This window comes from Xenopus laevis, chromosome 3S (assembly GCF_017654675.1).
Source record: "Xenopus laevis strain J_2021 chromosome 3S, Xenopus_laevis_v10.1, whole genome shotgun sequence".
Lineage (NCBI taxonomy): Eukaryota > Metazoa > Chordata > Amphibia > Anura > Pipidae > Xenopus > Xenopus laevis.
Genome location: NC_054376.1, coordinates 18,703,670 through 18,730,630, shown reverse-complemented (window position 1 = coordinate 18,730,630; position 26,961 = coordinate 18,703,670). Strand labels below are relative to the sequence as shown.

Below are 26,961 nucleotides of genomic sequence, written 5' to 3'. Positions count from 1 at the left end.
ATTCATAAAGTTGAATGTTAAAAAACAAAGAAAGAAAGAAAATAGAATAGACATTCTTTCTATTATTACTTGGTGGTTTAAGTAGGGCAACAGTTGCTCTGATAAAGCTTCTAACACTTTTATTACTAATTGATTTTATTACTATTTGAATGCATTGCATGTTTGGAACATTTTGTGCTTGTTTTAAAGTTTACAAAGTTTCTACAATTACAGAATCTTTTCATTCTCATTCCTTTGGGGGACACAGGAACTAACTAAGAGGCAGGATTCTGTAAGAAAGACTCTGCTTTACCCACTTTGCTCTGTGGAAGACCCTCAGCTTTGTTAGTCTCATGGGAGAGGTATGATCAGAGCTCCATTAGGTCTGTTGCTAGAACTACAGGCAGCAGGAGCTAACCCACAGACCATCTTATCCTGAATATCTAGTCTATTTCCTTCTAGTCATCTAGAGTTTGGGTACATTCCATGCTCCAAGGAACTTCCCCCTGAAGTATCCTATCTCTAGATCCATTACAAGGTTCTGGTCCCTGCACAAAGATCCATGTTGCCTGCTCAGAACTAACTGTTGCAAGCTTTTACATCCTCTGCTGCTGCTAATATGCCAGCAAATGCCATTGTGTCATCTGCTCATGATGCACCACTCAACTGGATGACATTTTGTTACTTGCGGCTTTCTAGACTAGACATAAGTTACCAGACAGGCTATAAAATCTCAACATCCAGTGTCTTCATCTGAAGCAGGGGACAATTAAATTGAATTTTCTCTGAGAGAGATTAGGCTTCATTAGTCGTCAGAGGGAAAATATTGAAATATTCATTAAACTTGTTAAGGCATGCTGTGCACTAGATCTTTTATTATGAATGCATATCTGTAAGACCTACCAGACATTTATCTTTGTCTCCTGGTGTGTAGATCTTGGATCTGTCTCATGAATTGGTTTTTCAGGTGAAAGAAGAATTCGTGTTCACACAATGTGCTTGCCTGTTGTTTCTGCAGTCTCAGATGTGTACGCTGGTGCTGATGCACAGGCAATAACAGGACTACTGGCCAACATGGGTATGTGTACATAAGATTATAATATTTCTCTTCCATGCATGTGGTAAAACAGTCTATGTTGGTTTGTATGTGACCAAATTATAGGAGAATGACTTAATGCACATACACAGTGGCGGAACTACCGGGGGAGCAGGGGGATAGGGCCCGCACCCCCTCAGGGCCCCCTGGCAGCTCGCGCACTGGCGATTTTTGGCCGCAGTGGCCGATTTCGGGTCAGATAATCTGGTGCGGGGGGCCCGGATGCACATCCCGCACCAGGGCCCCTCCAGTTACGTTACTGCACATACACTAACAACTTAACACCATACTCCACCCAGAACTGCAACACTGTGTAAAACAAACCTGTTTGCCTTACCTGGTATTGTGTGCATTTTACACGAATGCACACAATACATGTTTTTGTGCTGTTTAGTTAGAATCAAATTGCATTATAATTCAAGCTGATCCCTCTTTCCTCTGCAATTTATTTAAAGTTCCATTAAAACATGTTACTCAGGAATCCGTATTACTAGCAGCCATCTTGTCATTTAGATATGATTTTTATACAAGAACTAATATTTAAATATTATATATATATATATATAGATAAATATTGCAATATATGGACAAACAATCCCTGTTTCGTTTAAAGGGTAAGGCATTTTCTAGTAGCTGTATGCACAAAATGACTCAATGTCTTAAATATATTGATAATGGGTTGAGTGCAGAAGACCTCTTGTATTTGTCTGTATGTCTATTTTGTGGTCACAACCTCATTGCACCCCTGCGTAATGGTTTAAAATTTAGTTATGAGCACAACTTTTCCCTTGAGAGAGAGAGATATATATATATATATATATATATAGACAAATACAAGATTCCTCTGCACTCAACCCATTATCAATATATTTAAGACAGAGACATTTTGTGCATACTGCCACCGAAAAATGCCTTACCCTTTAAACAAAACAGGGATTGTTTGTCCATATATTGCAATATATTTAAGCTGGCCAACTACGTCAAAGTCATCCCATATCTGGCCAGTCCTATGCTCAATTTTCATCTGATTCATTAAGAATTCTATGGTTTAATTATACATTTTATAAAAGGGACGAATACGTTTTACCTGCAACTTACTAGCTGCTTTCAAAGTAAAACTCCCAAACTTGGCTGCCCTTTTATTAGACACCAGTGGGATCACCTGACTATAGTTGGAGGGGGTGGGAGCTACAACATAGAGCTGGTCACTGCTCTTGTAGAACTATAACAAACAAGGGAAAGTTGTGCTCACCACTAGTTTTTAAAAACATTAGGCGGGGGTGCAATGAGGGTGTGACCACAAAATACATATAGACAAATACAAGATTCCTCTGCACTCAACCCATTATCAATATATTTAAGACAGAGACATTTTGTGCATACTGCCACCGAAATATATATATATATATATATATATATATATATATATATATATAGGTGCAATTATTCATATAATTGGAGAAGCCATACTTCACAGGTCTTATACAAAATTGAAGTTTTGGCTGCATCTTCAGCCTTTCTCAAAGTACAAAGAACATTGTATAGAAACACCCTCCTAAATATCCAGTTTGGCGTGAACCTCCAATGACGTCTACAACGTGACGTTTACGTTACTTGTTTACAAATGCTCAAAGTCCACCCTACTCGTGAACAAAAAACTGCAATGCTATACGTGCAAATACAGATAAATAACCATATCAATCGTGAAATTAAACCAGTCCAAAATAACCTATAAAATTACCCCATTTAGAAATGCAGGGTTAAAGTGTGTTATGCTTAATAAATTACCATTCATCTGTGAAACATAGTATCCACATAAAGTTATAAAATAACATGTGAACTGCCATCCTCAAAATGTATCTCAATAAAATCACCTGCTATATATAAATATAAAATTAGATAGTCTGTGTGCAGTAAATTTCCAATCACCCATAAATCATAGTGTATATGTGCATAAGGAGAAAAAAAAACATTCAAATGGAAAAGAGAGAAGAAGATGCAGGTGTGCATAAAAAAGAAGTTAAAGGAGAAGGAAAGATCCGGAGGCATTTTATTGCCAATAGATTAGCTGCAATAGTGCAAGCTAGAATGCTATATTCATTCTGTAGAATGTTTTACCATACCCGAGTAAACAGCTCTAGAAACTCTCTGTTTGTTTAGAATAGGAGCTGCAGTATTAATGTGGTGTGACATCACTTCCTGCCTGAGTCTCTCCCTGCTCTGGGCTCAGATTACAGTAGAGAAGGGAGGGGTGGGGGGAGAGGAGCAAACTGAGCATGCTCTTGCCCAGGGCAATGAGGTTTAAGCTGAAGGCAGGAAGTCTGATACAGAAGCCCATGAGTACACAATAGAAGGAAAGAAATGCAGTGTTTCTTTTGACAGGGGACTCAGAGCAGCATTACTTTGAGGGTTTACTGGTATATTTAGATGGACCTTTCTGATAAGGCTTACTTAGTTTTAACCTTTCCTTCTCCTTTAAAGTATTGTTTTCGCTCAAGAACCTTGTGGACTAACCTCTTGGCCATCATCTTGTTTATGTCTGGAAACATATCATATCTAGCTTATCGAACATAGCATTGTGATTCATTAATCAATTGTCTCGTATATATGGCTCATTAAGCTGCAGTGCTCACAGCCTTCTACTTAATTAGCTCAACCTGCGCTAATGCGGTTTACTTCAATATTCCTATTCATTGCGACCAGGAGGTTATTTAACCCTAACACTGACTGATTTGCGAGGGTTATATGCCAGCCAACATAAATGACGGTAAATTATCTTCTCATTAAACAGACCCGCCAACGGAGTTTACTTAGCAGGTAGAGGATTGTTTTAATTTAAAAACAGAGACTGGTTTGCTCAGGTGGTATACACACCCTATATCTGAAGGGGTCTTTAACCAACTCGGCGTTCCTAGATTTGTCCCCAATGAGTTATTCAGTCTTAATCTGTCTGGTGTTGGTGCGTCAGCACCTGCATATTTCTGACGGGCCTCTTGTAAAAGGATTATAATTCTCAAATATCAATCCTGGCCATGAGCAGTTTAACTGAACAAGAATGGGAGAATAAGGGGGAAAAAAAGAGAAGCAAAAGAAAACAAAAGATAAGAGTGAAAAGAAAGAAGAAAAAGAGGAAGAAACAGACAAAAAAACATAGAAAATGTAGGTGTTGAAAAAAAAAAGTAAAATTAAAAAATAAAATAAATACAAATAGTTGAAAAATAAATACAATTACAGTGAAAGAAGGGATCCTTTTTTGTAAAGGAAAAAAAAAGGAAAATAAAAAGATGTCATGTAAATTAAATGAAAAAAGGCAACAAGGAATAAAACAGAAGTAAGGTTAAAATTGCACATTATATGTTATAAAAACAGTAAATCTTCAATGAATAGTTAGTGTAAAATATTAGTCAATTCTTGGAATACCAGTGTGTGGTATAAATAGTAAATATAGATATTAATCCATTCTTGGAGCACCAGTCAATATAGATTCGCTAAATGAAAGGGTAAATCATAGAAATGGTGAATAGGATACTAATTAATTTAGTCCATTGGGACTTAAAGGATTCAATTTATGGATCCAACGAAATTGTAGTTGAAGCAAAAGTTTTTCGCGATTGCCTCCATGTGTGGGTGGCGGGACATGATCAAATATCATGCTTCTTAAACTTGCAAGAGAATGTTTTTTGGTGAGAAAATTTTGAGCTACCGGTGTGTCAACTTTCCCTGTCTCCAAAGCAGACTGAATGGAGGCACAATGGTTCGTCACAATGGTTCGCCATCCATTCACGAAAGGTGGTAATCGTCTTGCCCACGTAAAATAGGCCACAAATTTGCGAATATGGAATACTGTCTAAGTAAATGTGGAGGTTGACACACAGAATGATGTAATAAAGTATTCCAGTCTGTACATCGCTGGATTTGCCAGGCAGGCGCAGGTGAGATATTTCCTAAATCAAAATTTGATTTGCCCTATTCTCTACGCACTACACAAAGATCTCATATCTCTCCCTGGACACCGGATTGTGAATGCCAGAGATTCCTTTCTACAGCCTATAGCTATTTTTGTAGTCCACTACCTACAATCTTTAGTGCAGAACACTGCATTCATGTCCAAATAGGAGCAAAAACATCCTTGACAAATATGGTACCTACATTTTTCAAATGTTTTGTTTCATCAATGTCTTGTTTATGCTATGGACAGGTACTACTGAAGAATTCCACACTATGGTTCAAGAATTGAACACCATACCTTCTACCATACACATTACAGCTTACATTGATGAGACACAAATTTCCTTTCTTGATTTAACTTTAACATTAACTGAATCAGGTCTCACGGCTCCCACATATACCAAGGATACAGACCTTATTACAGGGTACTTTATTACATCATTCTTCATGTCACCCTCCACATTTACTTGACAGTATTCCATATTCGCAAATGATGCGGATGGTCAGAAATAATTTGGAACCAGCACAACTTCATAAACAACTAGATGACCTTATAATTTGTTTTCTACAATTTGTTTTCCACAGACTGTAAGACCAGGGCTCTCGTTTACACACAGGATGACCTTCTAACAAGGGAATCTTCTTTACCCCAACAGTCTCGTACTAACAAACTGATTTTTCTTACAACGTATGCCCCTAATAAGAGATCTTTGGTCCAGGTGATATATAATTACTGGTCAGTATTGGAGAAAGATAAAACATTACCTCCTATCTTTAGGACTCATCCACAAACAGCTTACAGAAGGGGCAGAAGCCTAAGGGATGTAATGGATAAAACTGATCCTACTCATTGCTACCAAATAACTGCACTTAACACGTGGTTAGCCCCAAATAAAACTGGTTGTTTTAACCCTTTCCATGCCAGCCGATTTGTCCTAAATGCGAACATCTACTGCCGAGCAGTTTTTAGACATTTTCCAATCTTTCCCTTTTAGGGGCTTTACTAGGGAGGTCTGTAAGTCTACCCAGGAAAACAATATATTGTTTTTTTCTGGACAACCTGAGCTTTCAAAAAAAAAAAAAAAAAAAAATCATGTTTCACATATTACAATCACATATATCAGAAACATAATTTATTTTATGTAAGAGAACACAGCAGATTTGGAAAGGTATATGTCCCCTGAACGCGCCAATACCAAATCTTCGTCTGAGTGCTGCTTACATTTGTGTGTATGTGTATGTGTATATATATATATATATATATATATATATATATATATATATATATATATATATATATATATATATATATATATATATATATATATATATATACATACAGTATATTATTGAGATTTCTCACTTGTATAGATCAAAATCTACAAGCAGTACACTACAAAATTTCCAAAGCACCACTCCACAAAACAGCATTCTTCTGTTTTCAAGGCCAAACACTCCACTAACAATAGGTTTACCCAATAAAACAACGCATTATTAGAAAGAGCAGATTGGGTAAATATATCTATGTACACCAATCTACCAAATTGCAATTCTTTCCTAAAGTTATAATTTTTTGAAAATTGGGTATGCATGTCTTTCTACTCCAAAGCACCAAGCTGGAAACCTTTCCTAAATGTTGCCATTTTGGCGACATTTCCAAAAATCATCTCAAAATTTCCACCCTGCACATACTTTTAGGTATCATGACAAATCACCCCAAATATTGAAAGCCTTGGGTCTTCTGAACAGTTTTATGCCTAATATGTATAGGTTTACCTAAGCATGTGGAATATAGGGACCCCAAAATGAAGACACCCCATATGGTCCGTCATTTCAGGTACTGCAAAATCAACACATTTTCATAGTTTGGGGGGGGGGCGGCAAAGATAGAAAAAAGTATGGTCACCCCAGAAAACCATATAGTTTCGGAAAGTACACATTCCCCCGAATCCAAATTGGGTATGCACGTCTTTCTACTCCAAAGCACAGCTGTTTTTTATTTCTGAAAATTGCCTAAAATTTTGCAATTGCCCGCATTTATCTCACCCAATTTCTTACATACAACTGGAAAACACCATAAATATTGACGCCAAGGGTCTATGTAACAGTTTGATTCCCAATATTCATAGATATACCAAAGCAGCTGGCATTTGCAGACCCCAAATAAAAATAGCGCATATGAATTTTCTCGGCTGCTGATTCTCCTTCTATGAACAAAGGTCTGTGAGTTTGTTTTATGTGCCACAAGACCACCCTAACAGCACAAAGACCCCCACAACCATATATTTTTAGAAAGTACACATTCTGACAAATCCAACAAAGATAAAGACTTCTTTCTACTGCAAACTACCAAACTGCAAAGTCTTTCTAAGCGTAGAGGTTTTTACGATTTCTGAAAATCACCTAAAAATTTTAGCACGTAGGATTCTTTTCCCAACATGCACGTCTCATGTTCTTTTTTCCCATAATTCCACTGGCTGGAAATAGAAAGTGGAAAAGCTATTAAGTGATAGAAAAACTATTTACATGCAAAATAGAACAGGAATGATCGTCAATACGCAACGTAATTACGTCAATGGCCGTAACGTCATTTATCTCGTGAGAATTTGGATGCCATATTTAAAATAGTGGTGGTTTCAGACTTGCAGATCCTATAGAGTCTATTGCTTTGGTAGTTTCTTGAGGTATTGGCGTTTCTGCTAAAAAATGCCACTACTGGCGTCCTGTGACGGATTTCACCTTGCAAGCGCCCTGTGAGAATTGCCGTAGTCCGTTTTCCATTTGTTTCAGTGGTAGTACAGTTTATGCGTATTTACGCCCGACTGAGCTTTTTAAAAATGCAACGTAAAAACGCCACATCTGGCCTTGCCCTTAATATTGACGCCAAGGGTCTATGAAACAGTTTGATGGCCAGTATGCATAAATAAACCAAAGCAGCTGGCATGTGCGGACCCCAAGCAAAAATTTTCGCCAATTTCGCCTTCTATGAACAAAGACCAGTGACTACGCATTTTGTGCAGAAAGACCCCCAAAACCATATATTTTTGGAAAGTACACATTCTGACGAATCCAACAAAGAGAAAGACGTCTTTCTCCAAACTACCAAACTGCAAAGCTCTTCTAAACGTAGAGGTTTTTATGACATTTCTGAAAATCTCCTTAAAATGTTGGTTTGCCGCATTTATCTTACACAATGTTTTACGAACAAAGAAAAATCACCCTAAATATGGACATCAGATGTCTACTGAATAGTTTGATGGCCAATATGCATAGATTTACCAAAGTATGTGGTATGTACAAACCCAAATGAAAAACGTGCATATGAATTTTTGGCCAACTCAGCTGCTGAAAACAGAGACCCTGTGCGTTATGTGCCATAAGACCCCCAAACTGTGAAAAGACCCCCAGAAAACTATATATTTTTGGAAAGTACATATTTTGATGGATCAAACAAGGTAAAATACATTTCACTACACTGCAACAATAATGCAAGGTTAAAATTACAATAAAACCACAAAAATTGTGTTAATCAATGAAATAACAAAATAACTGATCCAACAACATAATTAGTGTCCAAAATAGATTATCCAATAGTCACGCTGCCAAAATAAATAGTTTTTAGGGGTAAAAATAACACAAATTGGTAAAATGAAAATAAAAAAGTGTGTACATGTGTGACAGCGGGGCTCATTTATCAACACTGGGCACATTTGCCCATGGGCTGTTACCTATAGCAACCAATCAGATTGCTGCATTCATTGTTCTTCTTGCAGCTGTCTTTAGAAACTAATCACTGATAGGGTGCTATAGGTAACAGCCCAAGGGCAAATTTGCCCAGTGTTGATAAATGAGCCCCATCATGTGTATATAAGTGCATATAAGTGTAAAATAAAAAATGCAAACAAAAATTTTTTTGTACTAAATTATGTAAGAGTGTATAAATGTGGTCATCGTAGGAGCATGATGTAACAGAAGGAGGAAGCAAGGCAGATGCGCGTTCTGGTGAGTCTTGCCTCTTTTAGGTCGACCCTGCGACAATCTTGTCGCAGGACCGAAATGACAGAACCCCAATTTTTAATTTATTTTGTCAAATGCCCCTGTGGCTTATTTTACGTGGGCAATACGATTACCACCTTTCATGAACGTAAGGCGAACCATCGTGCCTCCATTCGTTCTGCTTTGGAGACAGGGAAAGCTGGCACACCGGTAGCTTAACATTTCCTCACCCAAAAATGTTCTCTAGCAAGTTTAAGAAGCATGATATTTGATCATGTCCCTCCACCCACACGTGGAGGCAATCGCGAAAAACTGTTGCTTCAACTAGAACTTCGTTCGATCCATAAATTTAATGCTTTAAGTCCCAATGGGCTAAATGAATTGGTATCTTATTTGCCATTTCTATGATCTACCCTTTCATTTAGCGAATCTATATTGACTGGTTTAATATCTATATTTACTATTAATGCCACGCACTGGTATTCCAAGAATTGACTAATATTTTACACAAACCATTTACTGTTTTTAGAAAATATAATGACTAGCTCTTAGTGGGTTAATTAACAAAATAATTGTGTTTTTTTCTTTGTTGCTTTTTTTCATTTCATTTACATTACATATTTTTTCTTCCCTTTTTATTTCTGAAAAATGGATCTCTTCCTTCACTGTGATTGTTTATTTTTCCACTATTTCTATTAATTTTATTTTTTAATTTGACTTTTATTTCCAAAACTTCTAAATTTTCTCCGTTTTTTTGTCTTTCTTCTTCCTTTTCACTCTTTAATATTTTTGTTTTCTGTGTCTGTCTTCTTTTGCTTTTCTTTTCATTTTTTTTGTTCCTTATTCTCTCGTTCAGTTAAACCACTTGTGGACAGGATTCATATTTGAGAATAATACGGTAATTCTTTTACAAGAGCCCCATTGGAAATATGCGGGTGCTCACGCACCAACACCGGACAGATTAAAACTGAATAACTCATTGGGGACAAATCTAGGAACGGCAAGTTGGTTAAAGACCCCTTTGGATATAGGGTGTGTATACCACCGGAGCGAACCAGTCTCTGTTTTTGAGTTAAAATCCTCTACCTGCTAAGTAAACTCGTAGAAATTGACACAAGTGAGATGGACTAAATTAGCCACTCTATGCATTGGCTCCGTTGACGCATCCGTTTAATGAGGGGGATCATTTCCTGACATTTATGTTGGTAAATGGCTGGCATATATCCCTCGCGAATCAGTCTGTGTTAGGGTTAATTAATCTCCTGGTCGCAATGAATAGGAATATTAAAGTGAACCGCATTAGCGCAGGTTGAGCTAATTAAGTAGATTGGCTGTGGGCACTGCAGCTTAATGAGCCATATATACAAGACTATTGATTAATGAATTGCAATGCTACGTTCGATAAGCTAGGTATATGTTTCTAGACATAGACCCAAGATGATGGCCAAGGGGTTAGTCCACAATGTTCTTGAGCAGAAACAGTACTTCTTTTTATGCACACCTGCATATTCTTCTCTTTCTTTTACGCTTTTATTTTCCTTATGCATGTATACACTATGATTTATGGGTGATTGGAAATTTACTGCACACAGAATATCTCATTTTATATTTATATATAGCAGATGATTTTATTGAGATACATTTTGAGGATGGCAGTTCACATGTTATTTTATAACTTTATGTGGATACTATGTTTCACAGATGAATGGTAATTTATTACACATAACACACTTTAACCCCGCATTTATAAATAGGGTAATTTTAAAGGGTATTTTGGACTGGTCTTATTTCACGAGTCATATGGTTATTTATCTATATTTGCACGTATACCATTGCGGTTTTTTGTTCACGAGCAGGGTGGACTTTGAGCATTTGTGAATGAGTGGGGAGATGCACGGAGATACAATTTTTTCACGTTGTAGACATCACTGAAGGTTTGCGCCAAACGGGGTATTTAGAAGGGTGTTTCTATACAATATTTGTTCTTTGAGAACAGCTGAAAATGCAGCCGAAACATCTGTATGTGCCGAAAAACGGCATTAGGAGTTAACCACGCTTAGTGCTAGCCAGTCAAGTTTAGTTTTTAGCACAAAATATAACTTGTACTAAAAAACAATGAAATATCATACAGGCTGACAAAGATTTGGCCAGGATCATTCCAGATCCTCCTATGATTTGTTATGAGAGGCATTAATTTGAGTGACTTGCTAGTGAAAAATGACCCAGTCCTTTGTTATGCCACTAAAAATCATACTTGGTTAATAGGTGTCAAACCCGTTTTTTTCCGGTGTCCCAACTGCACCTATTGCCGATATATGACACCAGGGCAAACTTTTTTACACCCTCAAACTGGCAAAAGGTTTGCAATTAGGCACCACATTACTTGTGATACCAGTCACGTGATATATCAGATTACATGCCCATGTAGTTTGTCATATGTGGGAAAGTCTGACCAGATCCTTAGATTAAAGATGGATGCACACCGGTCAGCAATAAGCACTGCGTTCAGGGATGGCAGAACGACCAAGCCGGTGGTGGCTAAACATTACTTAGAACAAGGACATAGACTTCCAACTTTCAAACATATTGCAACTGATCACATCTCACCACTTAGGAGAGGGCTTAGGAGAGGTGGCGATCGTTCCAATGTGCTCCTCCAGAGAGAAGTTTTGTGAATAAAAAAACTCAAACACCCTGGCCCCGCAGTGATTAAATGAAAATTGCTCTTTAATATGTTTTCTAAAACAAAGTTGAATTCCTCTGATCTCGTGCTGTATTATCACTTTACTACTTTTGTTATTTGTAGTTTATACACTTTTGAAACATTTATATTGCTTTGATATATGTTTAAATTATATTAAGTAACAGTGATAATTTACATGTGTCAGATTCTCTGTGTTACATGTTTTTAAACAGTGTAATTTCCTAGTCATGTGCACATTCTATCTGTGGTTTGGTTTTAACATTTAATTAATTTTCTTTCTTGGCACAGGGCTGTCTTTTCTCATATTTTGCACATTATCTGGTTAGATGTGTGTGTGATTGGATGCTTTCTTCTTGTTCACTTGACTTTACCTGTTACCCGTAATTGGGTGTGCTTCCATACTTTATCTATCGATGATTTTATAACTGGTACGGTCCTGATAAAGCTCTTAGAGACAGAAACGTTGGCCTGTTTTTAAAATGTTCTAATTAAAGTTTTTTAAAATACCTGGTGTGCACCCACTTACGCTGGATCTGCATTAACTACATTTTGTGAGTAGCACCCGGGTCATTTGTTTAAGGTGTGTGGAAAACGAATGACTTTCTATATACACTGTGTATCTATATAAGTAAATAGAAAAAAGGTTCGCACTCACAGGACTTAAAAGTTAATTAAGGGTTGGGGCAGGCGGGCAGATTTGGGGAGATTCTCGCCTGGTGATTAATCGCCTCTTCTGCGAGGCGACGATCTACCTTCCATCTGCCTTCCATCTGCTTGAATGAAGAATCAACTGCGCTAATGCACTCGCGGCGCTTCGACTTCCGAAGTCGCCACACGAGGAAACTTCTGGTGAGTTCAGAAATAGAAGCGCCGCGTATGCATAGGCGCAGGCGATTCTTCATTCAAGCAGACGGAAGGCAGTTCAGGGAGATTGTTGCCCGCAGAAGACGCAATTAGTCGCCAGGCAACTAAATCTCTCTCCGAATCTGCCCCAACCCTTAATTGACTTTTAAGTCCTGTGAGTGCAAACCTTTTTTCTAAAGGTTTTTATTGTAAAGAGGGGAGACCTAGCGTTTCGGTCAGCAATCTGACTTTTAGCAAAGTGAAAACACAAAAAAAAGTGACCTTTTTAACCCCTAGTGGTGGGAACAGACGGAAGTGACAACATCCGGTGTAGTGAATAAACAACAACTCAACATAGTTACATAGTTAAATAGGGTTGAAAAAAGACAAAGTCCATCAAGTTCAACCCCTCCAAATGAAAACCCAGCATCCATACATACACCCATCCCTACTTTTAATTAAATTCTATATACCCATACCTATACTAACTATAGAGCTTAGTATCAGAATAGCCTTTGATATTATGTCTGTCCAAAAAATCATCCAAGCCATTCTTAAAGGCATTAACTGAATCAGCCATCACAACGTCACCCAGCAGTGCATTCCACAACCTCACTGTCTTGACTGTGAAGAACCCCCTACGTTGCTTCAAATGAAAGTTCTTTTCTTCTAGTCTAAAGGGGTGGCCTCTGGTACGGTGATCCACTTTATGGGTAAAAAGGTCCCCTGCCATTTGTTTATAGTGTCCTCTAATGTACTTGTAAAGTGTAATCATGTCCCCTCGCAAGCGCCTTTTTTCCAGAGAAAACAACCCCAACCTTGACAGTCTACCCTCATAATTTAAGTCTTCCGTCCCTCTAACCAATTTAGTTGCACGTCTCTGCACTCTCTCCAGCTCATTTATATCCCTCTTAAGGACTGGAGTCCAAAACTGAACTGCATACTCCAGATGAGGCCTTACCAGGGACCTATAAAGAGGCATAATTATGTTTTCATCCCTTGAGTTAATGCCCTTTTTTATGCAAGACAGAACTTTATTTGCTTTAGTAGCCACAGAATGACACTGCCCAGAATTAGACAACGTGTTATCTACAAAGACCCCTAGATCCTTCTCATTTAAGGAAACTCCCAACACATTGCCATTTAGTGTATAACTTGCATTTATATTATTTTTGCCAAAGTGCATAACCTTGCATTTATCAACATTGAAAAATAACAATGTAAAACAAAACAAAATCAAGTGAATAATAAAGTGTATTAAAAACATTTATCTAGTTATTATGCATATATCCATGTTCAACTTTGAACCAAAACACAATTTGCATCATTATATTGGTAAATAACAGCCAGTTATTTCAACATAAAGGAAGATTTAAAGGCAGACATATGACCAGCAAAAAGGTTTTTGCATGTATAGCTCGCAAAAACAGGATCACAACTGATATATATGTTGCGAAAGAAAATAGCACACCTCAACTGTATCTAAAGACTAAAAGAAAGATTAGTGAAATGTAACATGGTTGCGGTTGTGTTCAGATCGAGTAATGCATCATATTTGTCCATATTTCTGTTATACAGGGGTAAAAGCAGCGACTACAAAATTAGGTTACTCACAGGATTACTGTGGACCGATGTTCTGTATATAGATCAAATATAGCAAGGCAGCCTTCATAGATCATGTTGAGAGCTGTGTCTATGAGGTATCCAGGCCGTCAACCTGTCGGAATTGTTGCTCCCTATATACTTTTACCATATACATATCCAGGTCACATCGCTACTACGATCCCATAAGGGCACACGCATGCGTATTAAAACTGAACGTTTTAGGTCACAGCAGTGTTGCTCAGACCTCTTATGCGAGCTGGAATGTAATAATTGAGACGGACAACCGGAGAGTAAAAAAGAAAAAGAGGAAAAGGAAAAAGGAGCTGAAGAAGTGGAGCAAAGTGTACAGAGTGGTTGTCTAATAATAAAGAGATAGGAAAGAGGGGTATAGCAAACTTAAATAAGTTATACAGTTAAAGGCCGCACACCAAAAAAAGGGCTGAGTAATTTAAGTGCTTAATTGAGAAAAGGGTGAACAAAAGAGTGTATATTCCCTCTATTATAAATGTTAATATAGGGATTTTTAAACTTAGTTACGGATTAGTTGGTCTCACCACAACTTTAAAGGTCGCTGAATGTCTATTCAACAATAATTTACACGGCAGGCAGAAATCGGATCTGTTAGTATAGAAGGGTACACAAAGACGCTGGATGCTATGGCTGGTCCACCACCTATATATCGATGTGAAAATCTGCTAAATATAAATTAGGGGTGTATGGACACGTACTCCCGTCCGAAATTGCGTCTATTCTCATAAAGCTGTGCACATTAATAATTAAAGCAGAGCATGCGGTAAACAGTGTATCCATCTTTCTCTGCCAAATTTGGCAAAGATTATGGAGGTACAACCCCCTTGTGGACCCCTCAGGATCCGTTCCTTAATGGTCTATAAACATTGGCCTGGATGGTGTGGTGTGCAGATTTTATAGAAGTGCTGTTAGACATTAAAGAGAACACTGAATAGGGTTACCGAACGTGAAAGAGCAGATAAAGTAATGGGGATAAGGGAATGGTGGCAAGTGATGGTAACCAAAATTATCAAGTTAGTGGTGTAAATCACGACTAATGGCAAGGTAATGGAAAGAACATATTTAAAGGAAAGCGAAGAAAATCTGTAAGAAAAGGAACCGGTTGGCCAATTCATACCCCTGTGGTAGAACTTAACTGTAGCTAATGCATCGCAGATGTAGTGGCACAACCTATAAGCCTTTGGTGTAGGCTGCCAAAAAGCACACTAGTTACAGACATTCTGAGCGGGTTGCTAGGCAACGTGCCTATGCGTCTGATCACTGTACTGCCTGATTCCGGCGTCAGTTCCGGTCCACCGCTATGGGACGCAGGACGGGTCGCACTATTTATATTGTGGGATCCGGCTTTTCAACTACTGCCCGCTTCTAAGGTCTGTACGCTTACTTGAGTTATGTAATACTCTTTACACAATGTGGTATGTTTTTAATCATTTACCCTACACTTTTACATTATCCACTTTCCGACTTACTCTTGTTGCTATGATGCCTTAGCAACCACTTTTGGCGCAAAATTCTGTACTTTTAAAGCGCCACCCTGTGCACTGTTATTGTTTCTTTCCCTGATGAAAATTCTAATATAGAACCGAAAACTTTTTTTGTTTTGGATAATTATACTCCTTGGAGTGCTGTCATCTGTGGCTATACATCTTGTTTAAAAACAGAGTGGCACCCAGGCATTTTCGGACTTTTGGTTGTGCGTTCCATTTGTTCCAATATATATATATATATATATATATATATATATATATATATATATATATATATATATATATATATATATATCCTGACGACGGCTCCATGTGAGCCGAAAAGCGTTGATGCACCATGCACAAATAAATATATTTTGATACACAGCTGATGGTCATGGCCGTGAGTGCTTTCTCTGGACTATTGTTGATTAATTTTGGTTAGCACCCGGCGAATAACTGGGAGATTGGTGAGTGCCGTTTCATTCTACACATATATATGCAAAAAGACCCCTGGTGCTGGTCTTTCCTATATACTGTATATCTATAGATATATATAGATAAAGAGAGATGGAATTTAGAAGGCAATGTATGAGAGTTTATCAGAGTAAATTCTGCAGGCCATCTTATAGCAAGAAAAGTTTTATATATTATATATATTGTCCAACGAGATCGCACACCATGATATAAAAGTTTAAAACCCTTGGTGTGGGGTATGGACATGCTTGAGACATCTAGGGTGGCAAACCAGACCTGTCCATCAACCTCACCCAGTGTTTTAACTTTGAGTAAAAAATCAGAAGTATCCCTTACATAGGATTTTGTTGTTTAAATCAAAGAATTTTATCTAACATTTCAGCAGCTTTACTGGTTAATGACCCAATATCGGCTACGATTGGCCTGCCCGGTGGATTATTGGGATCCTTGTGAATCTTAGGTAGGACATATATGAGGGGGATGATGGGATATTCCACCCACATATATGTCCTAGTGGATTCTGTAATAACACCCTGTTCGTGGGCTTGTTTTCTCCAAACGAAATTCACCCTTAAATTCCTCAGTTGGAACTTTCTGTAAGCATATATACACGTTTTTCAGCCAATTGTCGCTCAATCTCTCCTATGTATTTTTTTGCCATGTCCATTACCACAATCGCGCCACCCTTGTCAGAGGGCTTGATCGTGATATTGGACATGGCATGTAAATCACCCAAGGCATCACATTCTAGTTTAGTTTATACTGCTCCTTATACGAGTCATTAGTGATAAAGCTTTCAATTTCTGATTTAACCTTATGTATGTAGGTCTCAACCGCTGGATAGGTAGTAGGTGGAACATACCGTCCTTTGGTTTAAGACCAATATTGTTAACATCAAGTCCCTTTTTATGAATGGAGGTAGGGAACATCTCATGGCCACTGGAAAATTGGACCTTAAGTCTTAAAGTCCTGAAAAAAACTATATGGATCAACCTGTAACTGAAAATCATCTAGTTTAGCAGTGGGACAAAAATTAAGTCCTTTAGATAACATTTGTAATTGTACGGTAGAAAGTTGCATCGATGAAAGATTGAAGTTTGTTGCGAGTCACTCGGCGTGGTTGTTTTCGACCCTGGGGTTGTACTTTGCTGCGTCCCCTCTCTTTGCCTTCTGAGACCTCTCCTTGTTTTGGTCCCTGTACGCCTTCTTCCACGTCTAAAAAAACTGGAGGAAATTAAGTTGTATTGTCGGCCATTATGTTAGTTTCAGGTGCACGGTCACGTGATCGATACAAATCCCGTCAGTATCGTTCCCTGATTTGTGTTAAGGAGGATCACTTATATACAGAACCCCGCTTGTAAGAATTTTGACCTTCATCTATTCATCAATTAGCTTTATCCCTATGGGATGCTTGTAACATTTGTTTATTCATGCATTCTGTATAAACTATTTCTATTCCTTCCTAATATGTTCATAATCATGCCAATATTATCAATGTATGTATCTTGGCCATTCTTCTATTTTTGTGTATAGAATCAATAATGTCTTACATATTGAGCCCATTTTTAAAATGGTGGCCACTGTTGAAACGTCCATGGTGAGGGAAATTGTGACGCACATCGCTTTTGTGTTTTTTCCACAGTCCACTGTGTTAGACAAACAACTCAGGTGCTACTCAATTGAGCGTAATAAGTAATTGTCCATGGAAAATGAGTGCAACACTGGGAACCTGGGCAGCAAACTGGAAAATGAGGTTCAATGTTGATAAATGCAAGGTTATGCACTTTGGCAAAAATAATATAAATGCAAGTTATACACTAAATGGCAGTGTGTTGGGAGTTTCCTTAAATGAGAAGGATCTAGGGGTCTTTGTAGATAACACGTTGTCTAATTCTGGGCAGTGTCATTCTGTGGCTACTAAAGCAAATAAAGTTCTGTCTTGCATAAAAAAGGGCATTAACTTAAGGGATGAAAACATAATTATGCCTCTTTATAGGTCGCTGGTCAGGCCTCATCTGGAGTATGCAGTGTAGTTTTGGACTCCAGTCCTTAAGAGAGATATAAATGAGCTGGAGAGAGTGCAGAGACGTGCAACTAAATTGGTTAGAGGGATGGAAGACTTAAATTATGAGACTGTCAAGGTTGGGGTTGTTTTCTCTGGAAAAAAGGCATGATTACACTTTATAAGTACATTAGAGGACATTATAGACAAATAGAAGGGGACCTTTTTACCCATAAAGTGGATCACCGTACCAGAGGCCACCCCTTCAGACTAGAAGAAAAGAACTTTCATTTGAAGCAACGTAGGGGGTTCTTCACAGTCAGGACAGTGAGGTTGTGGAATGCACTGCCAGGTGATGATGTGATGGCTGATTCAGTTAATGCCTTTAAGAATGGCTTGGATGATTTTTTGGACAGACATAATATCAAAGGCTATTGTGATACTAAGCTCTATAGTTAGTATAGGTATGGGTATATAGAATTTAATTAAAAGTAGGGAGGGGTGTATGTATGGATGCTGGGTTTTCATTTGGAGGGGTTGAACTTGATGGACTTTGTGTTTTTTCAACCCAATTGTAACCTTTCCAAAGGTTTTATTTTAAAACCATAATTTTATTTAAGTTAATTAAAAAACATATGTCCATATATATATATAGATAGATAGATAGATAGATAGATAGAGAAAGAGAGATGGAATTTAGAATGCAATGTATGAGAGTTTATCAGAGTAAATTGTGCAGACCATCTTATGGAAAGAAAAGTTAAGTAGATATTAAACCTTTGGTCGCTAATATGACTGAAAGCGGTTGTACTTTCAGATAAGTCTTTTGTGATGTCAGTTGATAACTCCAATCCAACATAAATAAACCCTCCCACTCATGTCTTGTAGCTGTTGATCGATCCATTACTTCAAGCTTGAGTGATGCACGGGATGCCTTGGTAAACGCTGTGATAGATTCGCTATCTGCTTATCGCAGTTCAGTACTGACAGTGCAGCAGCCTGGCCTTCTTGCTCCTCATTCATTGCGGCTCCTACCTATGTTTGTGTTGGCACTCCTAAAACAGGTGAGATGGGAAGTCTGCACAACAATAGATACTTCCTGGGTTAGGAGGTTTAACCTGTACAAAATTGAACTAAGGATGTGATATTCTACAACTCGGTTATAGGACTATTTTGGAAGTCTGGTACAGAGGCTTTAAGACATAAGATATTGTATTTGTAACCTAATTATTTACAGAGTTTTAGGTTAACACAACCTTAATTGTCATATGAGTCATACAATCTTTATTTCAAAATTGATTTAACATATTATTAATCTATTTTGAGATAGAAATTCATAATTTTTCTGTTTTTCTCTTTTGCCTCCATCAGAAGGCATTTCAGACTGGAACGAATGCAAGTTTGGATGAAAGAATTTTTGCCATGTGTCAAATTAAGAACCAGCCCTTGTTATACCTCCTGCTAATGATCCATTCCAATTTATATAGAGTTGACAATCTGACAGATGAGGTAAGTATATTTAGTTTGTTACTAAGGCAATACAGTAGTTTTATCTCTTTAGTTGTGGCATGAGCAAGGAAACAAAACTACATACTGTATATAACCACAATCTACAGCAGTACTCTAAATCCAAAGCAATGTGTCTGCTTTTTTTAGTAGAACTATGAGATGAATTGTGATAGGTTCCACAGAGCTCTCTACCAGCCGGCCATGAATATATGCTTAATTTAAAGGTGTTGTTTAACTACTACTTAATGCATGTTATGGTTACAGGGAGCCCTGGACTTCAATGACAGGACCATCCCCCAGCCTACCATTCTCCAGCTGTCTGTAGAGAAGCTAAACCGTGATGGGGCTTACCTAATGGATGCTGGCTCTGTAAGTATATGTAACTTACACACTTGTTGTTTGCTGTTGCATATTATATTCTCTTTTTCAGGGCAAAAGGGTGTTCTCAAAGGTTTCTCTGTCTGGTCGTTTTCACTTAGCATTGCTTATCAAAATACTTTTTAAACATTGCTACAAGTCTAAATTTTATACCGTCTCTTTTAGATATTAATTATTTGGGTGGGCCGTAACTGTGGACAGAACTTCTTCACTCAAGTCCTTGGAGTTGCTAACTATGAAACAATGCCTGTGGAAATGGTAAGGACCCAGCTTGCTTGCATCAATATCTTAGTACCTAAAATAAAATATGGTTTGTATATGCACCACACAAACTATATCTGGACACATATACGACTGCATGATAACAGTATAGTGTTTTCTCACTCTGATCTAAACAGCAAACTACTGCAAGCTCTTTATCAATGCCTTTAGAAAACACACTGCCATAAGTGGTTGTGCAAGTTTGCTTCCCTACAGTCTTTTCCTGTTAGAATAACTGTACACCCTCCATGAATTGTTAAAGCTGCAATGATAGTCTTTGCTACTTTATGGATGGCAGAAAGCACAAAAATACCTGGGCATAGCAACATGATATGATGGTGGGAGAACATGCCACTACCCATTAAACATGGCAAAGTACTGTTCTAACAGAACATGCAGAAAGGTCCATAAATATTTGGACAGAGACAATTCTTTTCTAATTTTGGTTCTGTACATTACATTGTGGATTTTAAATGACACCACTCAGGTGCAGTTAAAATGCAGACTTTAAGCTTTACACAATCACTTCATTTCAGGGGCTCAAAAGTAATTGGACAAATTAAAAACTGAAAATAAAATGTTCATTTTTAATACTTGTTTGAAACCCCTTTGCTGGCAATGACAGCCTGAAGTCTTGAACTCATGGACATCACCAGATTCTGTGTTTCCTCCTATTTAATGCTCTGCCAGGCCTTTACTGCAGCGGCTTTCAGTTGCTGTGGGCCTTTCTGTCCATAGTTTAGTCTAGTTAAGTGAAATGCATGCTTAATTGGGTTCAGATCAGGCAGAATATTCACTTTTCTCTGTCGTCTTAGGGGGACACAGGGAACAATGGGGTTAAGCTCCATCCTCCGGAGGCAGGACACTTGAATAATAATTTAAGTGGGCGTGGCCATTAGGTTTACCCCCACATACCATACATTCCTATTCAGTTTTTTTAAGTGTCCTGCTCACGGGAGGATGGACATACAAGAGACAGAGTCTACGGTCAGCGCTAGCTGACACCCGGGGTGATACCCAAAAACAGGGATACCTGTTTTTTGACACGGTTACCCCCTACTAGGCGAAGCACACCGGGGTAAAACTTCTAGCTTTGGCTATAACAACCACCCAGATAGTTCCTGCATTGTCTACCTCAATGCAGATGGTCTGGCCGGTGTGGAGGGGTAAGTGTCACGGGCCCTTCTTAAGGGACATTGCCAAAAAAAGTCTTTTGGGGTCCCCCCCTCCTTTCCCCCCCTCCTTTCCCCTTGGCAAAAGGTGGATAATGAGGGTGCCTACTGCCCCCCCTCTCTGTCCGTTATACTGACTGCATGGCCTATAATGCCTAACATAAACGTTTGCAAAACTACTTCCCTGGCTTCCTCTCGCATGGCGTTGTCAGAATGAGCACAGTACCAGACTCAGGCAGTCAGCTGGGAGGGAGCGAGGCAGAAGACCCACGTTGGTAGGGGCTTGGGAACAAGCCAGACCACTCGGTGGAACGCAGGATGTGTTCCACCTGTGGCCATTACTCCGGCGGCCATTTTCCTGGAGCGGGAATTGCCGCGTGCAGGTGAGCATCAGTGGAACGCAGGATGCGTTCCACCGGTGGCCATTTCCCTGACGGCCATTTTCCCGGAGCCGGAAATACAGCACAGACGCACATCAGTGGAACGCACTCTGCGTTCCAGCGGACATTTCGCCTTCGCTTTATTCAACCCAGATTGTTCAGATGGCGGAATTGGGTTTTCAGATGTTGAACTCGGCACACCTACTCCGTTCCCAAACTGGCAAAAGGTAGGCCTGTGGCATTAATTCCCAGGGGGGGGGACTCCCCTCTGTAGCACAAGTGAATCATTGGCCTGTATCAAGGGTCAGCAGAGATAGAGGGTGCCTACGGTACAACAGGGCAGTTCTCAGATCCAGGCTGGGTCAACAGCTGAACCTCCTCCCTCCTCTCTGGGCAGGGCAGCCTTCCCAGTTTTAGCCTCTTTGCAGGGATTACCTGCCTTGGCGGAATAAGCAAAGGAGGCAAAAGGGCTATACTGCCTAACCCTTCTATCTTTAAGAAGTTATTACCGGATCACCCCATCTCTTCAGAGGGTGAAGTTTATATTCTGGTGCCTCATCCGCAGATGAAGATGAGCATCAGGAGCACCTACATGATGTGGAAAGCATCATTACAGGGGTACTAGAGGTACTGCATATCAGTTTATTCTAGTCTACTGTTGTTTCCCAGAACAGGAACAGTTACTCGGTTAATTCGGGATGATTGGCTCGCCTGAGCGAAAAGCTAGGCGTCTAAGAAAAGGATGTTCTGTGCCGCATTCAGGAAATTGCTTGATTTCTTCCCCTAGAGGACCCAGGGTTCGAGCCCCAGTGGGAAGCTTCCCGAGAAATTGGCTGATAGCTACCACGTCTGCAGGGTCTACTCCCTGCCTAGCTTCTACTTGCGTGTCCAGAACCTTACAGGCATGCTCTGAATCATATCTAGAACATGCGAGGCAGGATTCCCTGACCGGACTTGTTTGCATCTTCACAATCAAATGCAGAGGCATCGAGTTTATACTGTGACACCACATTACACGCATCGCACAGCGGCACACAGTACACTATGGCTCGAAAGTTGGGCGGCGTATCTAGGCTCTAAGAAGACGCTATCTTTGCTCCCCCTTCACAGATCAACGGTTAGTCTGGAAAAACTGGAGAAAATGTTCTCCCAAGCAATTGGGGAAAGAGTACCTTCCTCCCCCAAAACAACAGCAGAGATGCTACAAGTAACGGAAGGGGAAAAGTTTGTTTTTTCATGGTCAAAGTGAAAGATTGCAGGGTGGAGCAACTTTCCACAAGGGTCTCACTTTCGATTCACGGGAAGTGAAAGGAACCGTACCCTATGGAAGATTCACAGGCCGCGAAACAAGACTTCAGCTGTGAAGGCTACTTCAGCCTGACAGGGCACTCCCCCCCCAGAATCGTTAGAATGATTCGGAGAAAAACTACTACTATCCCAAGTAGTATGGATCCGTTATCCTCAGATGCCTGGGTCAGTGAGATCATTACAGAAGGTTTTCATGTTACCTGGAAATTCCTTATGTCCAGGATTCCCTCCAATACTAGAAGGGCACGAGATTTCCTACATTGTATGGAAAAGATGGAGTGTACCGGGGTAATGGTGCCAGTACCTCCTGCAGAGAGATGCGCAGTTTTGTATTCAATTCTGTTCACAGTCCTCAGGACGGTTTAATCAGACCAACAATCGACTTTAAGAGTCTCAACAAATCTAATCGTTCAGTGAGGTTCAAGATGGAGACTGGCGCTCAGTGATTTGAGGGATGGAGCAAAGACAGCTAATGATGTCCTTGGACATCAAGGACAAAGTATCTAATTGTCTCATTAGGGTCTCCTCGTCACTGTTACCTTCGCCTTGCCATTTCGAACAGGCACTATCATTTTGACACCCCTGTTCGGACTATCCTCCACTACCAGGGTATTCACCAAGTCAATGGAGGTGACATCAGCCACACTGAGACTACAGGGTATCTTCGTGATACCTTACACGGACAACCTCTTCCTCTAGGCCGGATCGGAAGTGAGGACCTAAAGAGGGCATTTTGACTTCTTCAGGAATTCAGTTGGACCATCAAATGTCCAAAATCCAACTTGAGCCTCTGGCACAAGATGACATTCATAGGATTTCAACAGCTCAGTCTGTACGCCTGCCCCAGGACAAACAGAGCAGAGATCAAATCAGTTCCTTATTCAACAGCCGCAAGACGAGAAACAGGGCCCCGCAAGGGCTGGAAACAATGGTATCTGCCACAGAGGCAGTTCCATTTGCACAGATACAATTCCGCTCTCTGCTAGTCTGCATTCTAGCGACATGGTAAGAGGTATCGCTGTTTCTACTTAGTCTTGGCGCTGCAGCGTTGGATGAGGTCAAACGTTCTGACCATGGACAGTCATGGGTAATCTCGGAGTGGAACGGGATGTCCACAGACACCAGTCTCCAGGGCTTGGGTGCAATTGTTAACATCACTCTGCTCAAGGGCAATGGTCAATAAACATTCTGGAAGTAGAGCCGTATAAGAGGTATAGATCACCCCATAACAGGTAAAGAAATTAAACTTAATTGTTTTGCCACATGTACTACTACCTACGTGGTATACGTTTTGAAATGCCCATGTGGGATGCTCTACGTGGGCAAAACGATAAGACCTGTTAATGTTAGAATTAAGGAGCATAAAAACGCCATTAGGAACTTCAAGGTTGACACCTATAGTGACAATCCCGTGTCCAGACATTTTGATGCTGCAAAACATAACGTTTGTCAAATGAAGTGGAAGATACTTGAGGTTATACCTAAGCAAGATGGGGGGGTGATAGAAACACCTTACTCCTACAGAGAGAAGCTCGTTGGATTAGACGTTTAGAGAGCACCTACCCTAAATGGATGAACGAACAGTTAAATTTAACATGCTTCCTCTAATTTATACTGCGCAATTATAATTTAAAGGGATACTGTCGTGGAAAAACATGTTTTTTACAAAATGTATCAGTTAATAGTGCTACTACAGCAGAATCCTGCATCGAAATCAGTTTTTCAAAACAAGAAATTGATTTTTTTATATCTAATTTTAAAATTTGCTATGGGGCTAGACATTTTGACATTTCCCAGCTGCCCTCAGGTCATGTGACTTGTGCTCTGATAAACTTCAGTCACACTTTACTGCTGCACTGCAAGTTGGATTGATGTCATTACCCCTCCCTCCTACAAGCTGCTGTAATGTAAATAGAGCCTTGTCTGCTGAGCCTGTCAATTGAACAATAGGCAGGTATCAAGATAAGCTCCCACTGACACCACTTCCGAAGGACTGAAATAAGATAGTCCTGTGATCACTGCCCCCACTTACGTTTCAAAAATAAAAATATATATACATACACACACAATTCATTTTGGACACTGGAAAAAATATTTTATATAGATAGTTTATTATATTTGTTTACACAAAAATGAATGGCAGAAACACAGGAGTACACTCCCAGGACTGATGACAGGGAATAGAAAAAAAGGATAAAATAAGGAGGACATACTTGAAAACCAGGAAAATTTAAGAGGAAGTCTAGGAAGGGTTAAAATAGCTCAGGAGAAAGGAGGCAGTAAGTAGTTAATGTAAAAATAAGTATTGCAGGCAGGAAAGGAGCAAGGTGTGTGTGAGGTGGATAGCAGAGGGAGCTCCTTTACCTCATCTAGTAACCAGTAAAACAAACTAGGAAGGCAGCAAGGAAAGAAAGTCCCCCCCTCCAAAGGAAAGCAGAGAACAAACTTACAGAACGGCAGGAGCTTTGATAGTGTCTGTGGGAGGAGGGGCTGCTAGTGCAGCTGTAGAGCAGGACGTAGGAAAGTGAAAGTAATTGCTTCCCTGCAAACCATGTGACCGCTCTCCTCCAAACATCACATGCATGGGCAGAGAGGGGAGGGGGAGTGTACAGCTAGATTCTCATGTCGTAGTGCGACCTGGCTTTTCATTACAGAGTGACTGCCTCCAAGCACACAGGTAATGCTGTGCCTGCTGTTAGAGCAGCACAGGATGAATGTGTAATGAGCAGAAATGGAAGCCCCCATGACAAAATACAAACTAAAATAACTTATGCATGGATTTGTGGATTAACATTTTATTTGCCAGACAGTGTTTATGGATGTGTGTTTTTTATAAAAATGCAAAAAAAAAAAAAAAAAAATTTAAAATGACGACAGATTCCCTTTAATGTGTTTCGTTTTCAGGAGGTATTAATAGCCAAATAGTCTCAGTTTACGATGTCCGTAAGACTATCGCCGGTGGTGAGTCTAATAAATATAGAATTTATAGTACCAGTCTAAGTTCAAATATTTAAGTAAGAAATTATTGTTAACTAGCCTAGAAGTGAGAATGTAAAGGGGTTATATGAAGTTGATAAAATGGTAACATTGTATAAATTATGTTAAAATTGTTACGATAACTATGTTAGGAACATGTATCAAGTTGTAGTTGGATAGGCTTAACGAGCAGTTTCCTTTTTGTTCAGGCTAGGTTAATGTATGCAGTGGCCTGTTGTTTTATTTGGACTTAACACGGAGCACAATGATTCACAAACAAGATTGAGGACTGTTCTTGTAATGCATTTTATTCACATAAGAAATATTTTAAGGCATGGACACTTTTTATAGGGAGTTGAAGAATGTATGTATTTATTGATCACATATGGAATGTATAACGCATCTTGTTTAAGTAATTTAATATTTATTCTTGTATAAAGTAATTTGTATTTATGCTATTAATGGAAACAACAATTTAAATGCATTTGTCGGTGTATGTACCCAGAATGCACTTCAGAGGTGAAAGGTTAAGGAAAGTTTAAATACTTCCCTTGTGTTTGGTTTTGCACACTTGATAAAGGGCCAACGCCTGAAACATGTTGTGGAGCATTTTTCCCCAATAAAAGCACTTTGCAGTCATAGCTACTGCCTTGGATTTGTCCTGCTTTCTATTATAATACTGACTGTATCAATTTGGGTGTGGACACAGGACACCTTGCAGGAGAATCCACCTACATACACTAAAGGTTAGTTACAGCCTATTTATAATTGATTTACTGGAGGAGATTGTTGCCACTATGTTGAAAGCTCACAAGCCTTCATCATTGAAAT

General features: G+C 39.3%; 1 protein-coding gene across 6 annotated transcripts in view; it reads left to right on the top strand.

The window, feature by feature from the left end:
* Positions 1 to 26,961, top strand: part of sec24a.S (SEC24 homolog A, COPII coat complex component S homeolog) — a 111,071-nt gene that overhangs the window by 79,662 nt on the left and 4,448 nt on the right. For all 6 annotated transcript variants that reach the window (XM_018254967.2, XM_018254968.2, XM_018254969.2 and 3 more), the window contains 5 exons: positions 947 to 1,057; positions 19,035 to 19,210; positions 19,518 to 19,655; positions 19,920 to 20,024; positions 20,199 to 20,291. In XM_018254967.2, the coding sequence (XP_018110456.1) occupies positions 947 to 1,057; positions 19,035 to 19,210; positions 19,518 to 19,655; positions 19,920 to 20,024; positions 20,199 to 20,291 (623 nt within the window). The remainder of the gene's footprint in view (positions 1 to 946; positions 1,058 to 19,034; positions 19,211 to 19,517; positions 19,656 to 19,919; positions 20,025 to 20,198; positions 20,292 to 26,961) is intronic.